Below are 11,160 nucleotides of genomic sequence, written 5' to 3' on the forward strand. Positions count from 1 at the left end.
CGCCATCAAAACTGGAGCTATCTCCTGTAATGCCAGGAGAAGACCAAAAACGAAGACAGACTTGCGGGAACGATGAAGACAAGCGCGTCACGATCAGACCGAGTCCCGGTCTGATTTCCTATGTACCTTTGTTGTCATGTAATGTTCAATCCGTTCGTGTGATTTCAGTTTCTAGTTTGATGCGATTTCGATTCCCGGGCTTTGTTTCGATTCCTGCAAACTACTTACCTTTCTCCACACTTACGATTAGAAAGATTTTAGTCCCGTCGATCGGGTCCCCTTTTCTTGCGCTTTCGTGTGCGGGTATGGCGCACGGGCAAGGAGCTATATATCTCCCTATTCAATTTGCTTCTCTGTCTTCTAAAGTTCTAGATGCATGGTCGAGCAGCTCAACTACCACCACAACCAATGTTCGGGCCATTTGGAGGATACCCCGACCTTAATGTAACATCGAGAAAGATATATAAGCACGACCATCTTGGGTAGAGGCTAAGCTGGCCCTTCGATCCTCGGTTCATATGTTTTCGAGTTGTTTCCACAACTCAAGCATCGAGGAGTCAAAAACTACACACCTAAACCCGTTTATCTTATGGTCAAGTCAGAAGTTCAGGTCCAATTTGTGCATTAACAGGTTAGAAATTTTTAGGTTGAGAACTTAGGATGTTTTAAGTGTTTATGAGTGTTAAGAGAGCTAGTTTTTAACTTAGGATGTTTTTTAGTGTTTATGAGTGTTAAGAGAGCTAGTTTTTAACTAGAACAACGTCATGTTGGCGTCACGTAAGGCAAACAAGCACCGGAAGTCGATGTATGCGATGGCATTATAACCATTCAAACTGACTGATTTATATTGTTAAAAAAGACCTTAAAAATGTTCGTAATGAGAATAAGTTTGGACACCGAAATAATTGAAAAATTGGAAGATCGAGCTTCGGTTGTCTTCTCTTGTTATCAACACTCTCAAGACACATCAAGGAGATGGGTTTTTCGGTGTCTATTAAATCGGCAAGGGTCGTGTATTCCAACTTAATTGCACTTCACAACCATCGTAAAAACACGCACGTTTAATCCTCCGAGACGATGTAAAAGACCATATTTACATCACTCTTCCTCTCTCTCTCTCACTTGTATCACATGATCCTATTAGCTTTGCTAAAAGGAAATTTAACTGCAAATCGAATTGGATTTCGTAAAGCAACTCGTGCTGGTCACATGCTGACACGGCGCCGACGCTGGTTCTTGCTTTGTAAAGATTCTCGGACCCAATCAGCCCTCCCATCTGTCAGATCGGAATTCGGCAAGATTGATTGACGTTGACCGTTGACCCAACAGATGAACCCCTAGCTGGCAACTTTCTCCCTTGTATTCTTCTTCTTCTTCTTAGAATGCTGCGTGTGCGTATTTCCGAATTACTTGCCTAACAATTTTGCGGAAACCAAAATGCAATTTTAATTCTGTGCAAATTAGGAATGTGAATCTGACCCCAAAAAAAAAAATTAAGAATGCGATTTTATTACACGTGTAAGAAACCCACCTAGGAGATCAAACCGGTCATGCTTGTGTCTTTGGTGGTTGAGCAGAAAATAAGGTTCGATGACGTACCGTGAAAAGTATTATGGTCTTCCTAGAGGCTGTTGCATTGATTATGAGCAAATGGATCGAGAGGTTAGGTAGTCTTTTTTTAGTTTGTAAATCGCCATGAATTAAGTTGCTAATAGAATCTAGGCCTTGCCGGATGCACAGGACTAATTCGGTTTTACTCATCGATACCTTTTGCATTAGAATTTATTAGAAAATAAGGAAAAAAATGACTCGCAAAGTACAATAAAAAATTTATGATAACGGGAAAGCCACTATAAATACGAACTATATATTATACTTGTGTAACATATAGTGGAATTTCGTTTCGTCAATGTGGAGATTAATGAATTGCAATAACCGTGTAGGTATTTCGAATTCACTTATATTAATCAATAGTTATGCATGTTTAATCGGTTGAATTTTTTGTTTATGATTCCCTTTCCAGGTGCTACCATAAGGTTAGAAGGAAAACTAAGGTTAAATTAGAAGTGAGAATGAATATATATAGTGTGGATATAGAGAAAAGTAAACATCTGAATAAATTCTCGAGCACCCTTGTTTTCCCTTTACTATTTAGTATTTTTTGTAATTTCTATTGATTTGAGTTCATTTGTAAAATAAGAATATACAAAAATGTGAGTTCGGAAGATAATCAACATCATTAGAAATTAATGATGAGTATTCCATACTTTTATTTAGAAATTAATATTGCATGCAAATTGTAGTTTTAGGGTTAGGTACAAAGAAAGAATAAAAATGAATGCAGATAAATAAAAGTTTGTTTGGAGTAAAAAATAAGAGTCGTTGAAAAGCTTGTAAAGGGCCCCGTAATTTGATTACTATTAATCGTCCAATCACTTTAATATAAACAGAACATGGAAGTAGGTAAGATCTCTAATCAAGACTGTACAATTTCTTTGATGACATTTAGTTGCATTTTAACTCACATGATTAATTAAGACTTATATGTTGCAACCTAGAAGATGAAAGCGCTTCTAAAAGAAAATCTTAACGATTTGTGGTAGCACTAATTACGAAAGGCAATTTAACAATAAGTGAGATTAATCAAACTAAAGTCGGTGGTCAGAGCGACACCAACTATTGAAATAACACGATCTTCTAAAACAAAATTTTAGGTCATCAAGGTAGCAAAATGCATTGTATCTTTCTACATTTATTTCTATAGTTTGTGGTCGTAGTTGGTGAAATTCCATGGAGAAGGTAAGGTAGTTGTGGATGGATTGATTTGTTCATCCTAACTTGACCATGCTAGAGAACGATGTGTATGACAATAACATAAACCAAGAAAAGACATCCTAACATGAAATGTCTTGACGAGATTCCAACTAGGGAAATTGGGTATTTGGGAAGTAAATTAGTGGGTAAGCAGAAAATAGCCCTAATTGATGTAAAACAAAACCATAAATTTATTATTATAAATTTCATGCTCTAATTGAGTTATAATTTTGATTTTTTTTTAATCCAAGCCATGGGTATAGAGACCCAGCTACCTGAAGGCTCATGGAACATTCTGCAAGTCCAGTCAACTTGTTAAGTTCGGATGTTTGGTCTAGGCAACCACACAGTTGGTAGGATTCAAACTAGAAATCACCGAATAACTCAATCACTTTCGCCAATTTTGCCTGGTTCTAATCGATTTGTAATTGCAGAATTCTGTAGACGAAACCACAGAAGAATCTGCTATTTTAATGTCCTGCTCCTAAGCAGAGGCAGCTAGACTCTTGCCTTAGAGAACAAAACAGAATTGTCGAAAATGATCTTTTTTGAGATGAATGAACGGCACAACTCTTCATTTTATATATACTATCAGATGTGCACACGCTTTGGATGTGCACAACAAATTGACATTTAAAAAATTAAGCAAAGTAATTTTGTCATAAAATAGTTGAATCGTTATAGAAGGGAAATTATTAAGAAAATACACAACATAGAGAAAAATTTGTCAATAAATGTAGAAAAAGAAGAATGTTTCAAGATTTAATATCTTTTCAAGGAAGGTTGTTGCATGGTAGAAAATCACAAAATTTCGATACTAAAATATTTGAGAGATAATTATGAATTTACGCCTCCCTCCATGCATAGAATATGTGTAATATGAGTCATTAAGGACATTTAGGGGAAGAAAAAAATAATTGAGATTATTATAATCAGAAGGTTCTCTTTACTTTATATAAAATTGCAAATATTCATATCCACCCGAACCCATGAGTACTATGTGCATATAAATTGCTCGATAAAAATTGGTCACACAAAATTATGAAGGGAAGTCTATAATTGTTCTTGCCTGGGACTTTTTGATGTTGACTTCATATTCAAGTTTAAATCTGGATGGGGCTATTTTCACACTCTTTTTTTTTTTTTTGCCTAAAGCACACCTTTTTTAGTTAATTGATCAAATTATCCTCTAAATACTAAATAATTCAAGTACTTATCTCTCTCTCTCTCTCTCTCTCTCTCTCTCTCTCTCTCTCTCTCTCTCTCATATGTGTTAATCATCTCTATCATGTGCATACACACAGAGATTTGTACCGGATAATCATTTCAACTAATTCTTGAGTATTTTTTTGAGTCTCTCAAGAAGTGACTACATTTTTTAGATTCCCATTTAACAAAAACCTTAGATATATATAATTTCTCTCTAAATATTCTTCTTTCAATGGGTTTTTCATCTTTTCGGTAGAATAAAAAAATTTCCTTTTATTCAAAATTCAAAGAATACAAAAGGAAAATCTTTAAAGTAAACTAAAATATTCCTCTTTTGGGCAAATATCAAGTAGTATTTAATTGCTTGATCACGAAAATTCATTTGGAGAAGAAATTGATTTTTTGATATTTTTAGAGCAATCTCGAAAATATTATGGTATATTACATGATGTAATTCTTTGGAATACAATTGATATCTGCACACGTCATGATCCGACATCTATTGTACCCACGTGGCCAGCATCGGAGTGCAGTGCAAGAGATGCACAAAGGTTGATACAAATCGGTTCGTGGCAATAGCGCGGGATGTTTGCGTCAGCAATCCAAGGATGATATTATTATTACTATTCTTTTAGAGGATCTTCAATGGCCGAGGATGGCCTCCTGTGCGCAAACTGGTTGAGAGCTAATACACCCTTCGCATGATAACCGAGGCAGGCCAAAACTAGTTACTGTACCCAAGGAATCCATATGTCTCGTTCGAAGAACAAGTAACCCGAGCTAAATTGCGCGTCGTCCGATCACTGACGAAGCTGGTCTGCTGTTCCGGCTCATCAGGCGCCTCACGGGATCGTCCTCGGCCAAGAAACCGTGGTCCGTGACGCACACATATGCATACACATATACACACACATATATGGATTATTACTGTCTCTAATGTCCATTGTGCTGATGTTCTTCCAGTCATTTACTCACTACCTAAAAACATATCATCCGATCCTATAATCTCCTTGTCGTGTCCTCCCCCTCTTTTCTCGTTGTCTTTTCCCTTGTCGAGACAAGACTCACCACCATCAAGAAGCAAGAAGAAGAAAAACAGGAAGTGGGGGGACTGGGGAAGTCGGGAACGCGGCTAAAATCTCCCCCACAACCCGCGGCCGAAAAGACGAAACTGCCCCTTGACTTTCCCCAAAGGTTGACGCGGACGTCGTCATGGGGAAAGCTGGTCCGCCTCTCACCTACTCCCGCATGGACCAAAACGCCCCCTGTACACGTATACGTATGGTCAACCGTATGCGCATCTTGGCATGAGGTTTTTCCACGCATCGGAGGGTCGGGATCGATTGATCTGGTCAATAACCTTTTGCGATCCGGGTGGTAAGAGACATGCAAAATGTGATACCATGTACTCATTCGTGACATTGTTCTGTTCTTCTTTTTTTCCATTATTTTATTGAACTTCTAGAAGCTAAAGCACCGCAGACGGACGTACCAAAATTTAGAGGAAAATTTAAACTAATGTGCCCACTTATGTTATAATTAATCATTGTGACTCGTCATTAAAAGACAAGGATAGATTTGAGGAAATGTATTTGTTATGACCACGTCCACGGTGATCATTGATTGTTAAGAGCATTTGCCTCCATGGACGGTGTGCACAAACCCTAATTTAATTGGGTTTCAATGATATGAGAGAAGCTAGAAATTTGTTGACTTGAATTTGTCTTCGGTGAGAGCCTTGAACCGCAAAATTCTTGCCTTCGAGTGATGTATGTGTGTCTGAGGGGAACAATCGGGCCAATCCAGTCTGGGGACCCAAATCGAGATCGGTTCCCGGGCAAAAGATTTGGGAACCGGTTCGATTCACGATTCTTGGCCTTGAACCAATTTTGAACGTGGTTCAGGGCCGATTCATGGGTATATCCGGTTCAAAACCAAAACCTTATGAGTCATAATTGAGAACATAAGCATGCCATTATGGTGTCCTGATAGAGAACTTTTGCAAAAATAATGTACAAGATAGAACAATCAAATAAAAAAAATGAAACATGAAAAAAAAAAAAGTAAATCGGTTCTGAAATGAGCTCAGAACACCAGCTGGTTCGGTCTTAAAGTCGATCAGTTTGATTCTCGATTTCAAAAATTGACAACCAGCTCTAATGAGGTATGGAACCTACCCATCCTAAAACCGATCACCTCTATACATGTCTACCACTTCCAATCCTTTATTAATTCATGGAAATGACTTGTTGGATTTATTCATTCTAAACGTCATGGACTAGAGGCAACAAAAAAATTATGCAAACCCCACACCAATTTGACACCTTCTAATATTTTTTCTACCTAATAAAAGCTGATGCAGTCAAGAGGTTCAATGTAGTCTCTAGCAAGTTTCAGGGACTAGTCTTGAATGTACCACCGGTCCACTTGGTTCCCAAAATTTGAAAAGAAATACCAATACCAAGCTTCTGATCCAGATTTTCATAGATCCTCCCCACAAAGTCAAGGGGAGGGCAGGACAGTCTTTTGCCCCTTGAACCAACTATGTGGACTTATCACCAATTACTCTTTCGTACACCAATAAACTAAAACCCCTCTCCTACATAAACATATGCAGTACAGTGGAAGAATTCCATGTGGTGTGTGTGGAACATTTAGACTATAAATATAAAACCCATTCACTCTGCCAGACACCCTAGTTGTAACCTTTTTCTTCTACCTCCTCTTCTTTCTTGAACTTTATGTCTGCAATTGGACTGGAGAGCAGTTGGTGATTTGAGAATCATTAGCCCCCAATCTGTCTCTCTGCCTTTAGAAAGTCCCACCAACCATCTTGTGATCTGCAACACCCAGATCTCTTATATCTGACCTCTCATTCTTTGTCAGTTCTTCCATATCTTGACAAGAAAGATTAGGGATGATTGCTTAGTGTTTACATCCAAGAAGTGCTAGTTTTGAGGTTTTCTGGATCGGTTCAATCACCAGCTTTTCTGCAAATGGCTGTGAAGAAGATCTCATGGGGGTGTATGGTCCCGGGCTGTTGCAAAACAAAGGAAGAAACCAAGGAGTGCAAGCCCAAGAAGGAGGTAACAAAGCAGAACTCATTCCAGAGGCTCTATCTATTGGATTTGAGCAACCCCAGTTCGACAACGCTCTCAGAGGACCTCTCGATATCGCTCGCCGGATCAAATCTCTATGTGTTCACCCTCCAGGAGCTGAAGCTGATCACGCAGAGCTTCTCGTCGGGCAACTTCCTCGGGGAAGGCGGGTTTGGGCCCGTGCACAAGGGATTCATCGACGACAAGCTGAGGCCGGGACTGAAGGCGCAGCCCGTGGCCGTCAAGCTCTTGGATTTGGAAGGGTTGCAGGGTCATAGGGAGTGGTTGGTATGTCCAAAGACCTTACTGTCATCCGGACAAAGCAGGAGATGTTTTCCTTACAAATGATGTGATTTTAATGATTTTGATTCGTTCTTATCCACAGACAGAAGTGATCTTTCTTGGGCAATTGAGGCATCCTCATCTGGTGAAGCTGATTGGTTATTGCTGTGAAGACGAACATAGACTTCTGGTCTATGAATACATGCCTAGAGGGAGCTTAGAAAACCAATTATTCAGAAGTATGTATTTGATCAATTCACAGAGTCTAACAATATTCTCTCACTTGTAACTTATAAGGAAACTAATGCATTGGTATCGGTTTTCAGGGTATGCGGCAACGTTACCGTGGTCTGCAAGAATGAAAATAGCGCTTGGCGCGGCAAAGGGTCTGGCGTTCCTGCACGAAGGAGAGAACCCGGTCATTTATAGAGATTTCAAGGCATCGAACATATTGTTAGACTCTGTGAGCATCTATTCAATGTCCTATTTGTCTTCTTATCCCCAACTTGTGTTTTCCTTGGAATTGAATTATACTGTCGCTTTGTTTCTTATTGATTTTTGCAAATTTTATGCAGGATTATACGGCAAAGCTCTCAGATTTTGGGTTGGCAAAAGATGGTCCAGAAGGTGATGACACACATGTCTCAACCAGAGTGATGGGGACACAAGGCTATGCTGCCCCTGAATACATCATGACTGGTAATTGTTTTTTTTCTGTAAGATTACCCAAAAAAAGTTTTTTTTTTTTGGGTAAGGTAGAAAAAGCTTACCCGAAAAAAGTTTTTTTTTTTTTTTGATGACCCAGGGAACCCCCGCACGGCCGACAGCCGGGAACCCGAAAAAAGTTCAACTCTTTTTTTTTTCCTAAAAAGCGCATTAGTTCATAACTTCGAGCCATGCAGTGAGCGAACTTTCAATTAATTTATGTCTTGAGCTTATGTTACCTCATGTGTAAGGAATTCATGATTTCCGGCACGTCAATAGGGCTGCGATGACAAGTTTGCACACCTATAGACTAAGCAATTCAGTTTAAACCAAACATTTCGTGGTGGGTATAAAATCTATATGATACGTCCGATAGGGATAGTTATTTTTTATCACCCCTCCCACCCTTTTAAGTATATAAAGAAAAACACGACATGCGTTACATCATTATAAACATCATATGTTATACATCACTAAAGTCAAATTTGTGCCCATTTACCTTTTAGGCCATTTGACGGCGTTGAGCGACGTCTATAGTTTCGGTGTGGTGCTCCTGGAGCTCTTGACCGGAAGGAAGTCCGTGGACAAGAACCGCCCGCACCGGGAGCAAAACCTTGCGGAGTGGGCCCGGCCCATGCTAAACGACCCCAAGAGGCTTGCACGGGTGATGGACCTGAGGCTCGAGGGGCAATACTCCGAGAGCGGGGCGCGGAAGGCGGCCGCGCTGGCCTACCAGTGCCTGAGCCACAGGCCCAAGATGAGGCCAACCATGAGCACAGTGGTCAAGACCTTGGAGCCGCTCAAGGACTTTGATGACATCCCAATTGGGCCATTTGTCTACACTGTCCCAGTGGAGATTGATTCATTGCAGAAAGAAGAAAGGAAAGAGAAGGAAGTGAAGAGAAGGAATGGGCATCGTCACCACAACCATCAACTTCACCATGTCCACAGGCGCCATCACCATCACCAAGATGTTAGGTCTCCAAATAAGTCTCCAATTCACCCTGATTCTGCTCATAGACACAACCAAAGGAATGGATTGAATTCTCCCTTGAGAAACTGTTGAAGTTCAACGTAAATAAAAAAATGAAATCTATCGCGGTTGGACATAGATTTGCCAAATAGTGTCCATTATAGGGTCAAGTGCAAGGTGTAAACTCTTGCAAGTTAGGACAAGAAGGCTGCTTTTCTCTTTTCTTTTTTGTCTTTCGGATAGTTGACGAGTACCTAGAGGACACTATTGTATTTTGAAAATGTAAAAAGTGCTTTTCTTTTACACGTAACTCTTTTCTCTTTAAGCGTCACAGGAGCCCCTGTTTTTCTATGATTTGGGTACTCGAGGGAAACATGTATAACTCGATCAACTTATGTGTCCATAGAAAATGCCATTTGAATTTCATGTAATCATTGAACCTATACCTTAGTTTAAATGAAATAAAAAGAATCGTTGAAAGTTGGGTAACCACCGACTTTATGTATTGACTCCTTATAAAAATGAAAACGCTCAAGATTGTCAAGAAGACAGCTAAGCAATTTGAACACATGTTGTGACATATTTTACAAGCGACAGACTACCTCCTCCCTTTCCCGAAATAATATTATCATTATCATATTCTTGATTATACAATTGTATTTTTTTTTTTTTGGTTTGAAGTGATTTGGGGACTATCTTCCTCGGAAAATAATAATTATTACTTAATGCTAAGATATATTCTTGGTGGCACGATTCCCTATAATTTACACGTCCGTGCTGAGATCATCAAGTAAGGAGAGAGATGATTACAAGAATAGAATATGCTGAAGAAATCAATCTCAAAGTCAAATTTGGAAAGCCTCTCGCGATCATGGAGGAATCTTAGTAGTGCGTGTTCCTCCGTATAGACCAATAATTTGAGGGCCTTTTTGGTTCCCATCAAGATTTTTCTTTTTTGTCGTGTGCAGAAAAATTAGCGATTTCAAACATGATAGGAAGATTAACGAACAGATTTAGCAAAAGGAAGGACTAATTAATTGGTCGAGGGGATAGATGTGATGGTTGAATTAGCCGACATGTTTTATTTCAATTTCTCAAAAGCAGACAAGCGCGGAATAATAGGACTCATTTTCCATGAGATTCGGGTGGAAAAAATTGTTTCCGCTGGATCACAATTTCGATGCTATAGTCAGAATTAAGCGGCTCGAAGCTTTGATCAAAAGGGAGATTGGTAATATAGTCATGCATGTGCAAATTAGCAACATCATAGCGCTCTACTCAGAGATCTTAAACGAATTATGAATGAAAGAAGGCGAGACATCGCACTATTGCTTATAAACTACAACAAGCTGAAGAGTTGATGAACTTAACATTATTGGAGATGACTCATAAAATGTTTTATAATGTCGTATGAGTAGAAAATTCCTGGTGGGTGCGTCTGGTACAACGAATTACCAGATGAATAAGTCCTTATCGATTGCGATCTCGGATATGCAAATCGCAAGAAGTATGGTCAAGTAACGTTGTTGATTATTTATGTCATCATGGTAAGTTCAATGGGAGAGTAAGAAAGTGCATATTTTAAGGCTATGCATAAGATGAACGAGGCTATTGAACGTAGTGCACTGAATGAAATTCACATGTTGTCAGTAGAGAAATTACATTTGATGAGACCCCAATAATTCTCGATAGGAGTGATTATTATCAGTAGCGACACGGATGGTGGTTGTAACAAGGTGGAGTTTATAGAGCCAACGATTGTTGTAGTTGTACGTATGCAATGGTGATTTTGCTTTATCTGTGGTTAAATAGGTTATGTTGGAAAATCCTTGTGGAGTAATTAAAGGCACGGGTAGAGTTGATGTTTTAACGAGGTCCACAGTTATGGTGAAATTCAAGTGCATTTTGATCTTGGAAAATGTTTGTGGTGGCTGAGCTCACGAGGGCCGGCCTGTGGAAGAATAGAGGTGATCATATTACAAAGAAATAATTGTGAATTGGCTCCAACATCAAGTCAAAGTTGAGATTATTTAAAATATGTCTCGAGTTTGAGCCCGTAAATGCCGATCCAAGTAGGCT

The 11,160-nt window shown here is 39.2% G+C and overlaps 1 protein-coding gene across 1 annotated transcript; it reads left to right on the forward strand.

Moving 5' to 3' along the window:
• Positions 1–6,630: 6,630 nt before the first annotated feature.
• Positions 6,631–9,406, forward strand: LOC115688174 (serine/threonine-protein kinase RIPK-like). The gene is made up of 5 exons (XM_030613942.2): positions 6,631–7,409; positions 7,507–7,642; positions 7,730–7,866; positions 7,979–8,102; positions 8,615–9,406. The coding sequence occupies exons 1-5, from the start codon at positions 7,020–7,022 to the stop codon at positions 9,172–9,174; spliced, it is 1,347 nt and encodes a 448-aa protein (XP_030469802.1). The 5' UTR covers positions 6,631–7,019; the 3' UTR covers positions 9,175–9,406.
• Positions 9,407–11,160: the final 1,754 nt, after the last annotated feature.

This window comes from Syzygium oleosum, unplaced genomic scaffold, assembly GCF_021117445.2.
Source record: "Syzygium oleosum isolate NSW1041296 unplaced genomic scaffold, Sole_v2.1 Sole_v2.04, whole genome shotgun sequence".
Taxonomy (NCBI): Eukaryota; Viridiplantae; Streptophyta; class Magnoliopsida; order Myrtales; family Myrtaceae; genus Syzygium; species Syzygium oleosum.

What these genes read in the sequence shown, in the direction of transcription:
- LOC115688174 (XM_030613942.2), top strand. Translation starts at nt 7,020, where the DNA reads ATGGCTGTGAAGAAGATCTCATGGGGGTGTATGGTCCCGGGCTGTTGC. An exon ending in AGAAAACCAATTATTCAGAA is followed by an intron (nt 7,643 to 7,729) that starts GTATGTATTTGA and finishes ATCGGTTTTCAG; the next exon opens with GGTATGCGGCAACGTTACCG. An exon ending in CCCTGAATACATCATGACTG is followed by an intron (nt 8,103 to 8,614) that starts GTAATTGTTTTT and finishes TTTACCTTTTAG; the next exon opens with GCCATTTGACGGCGTTGAGC.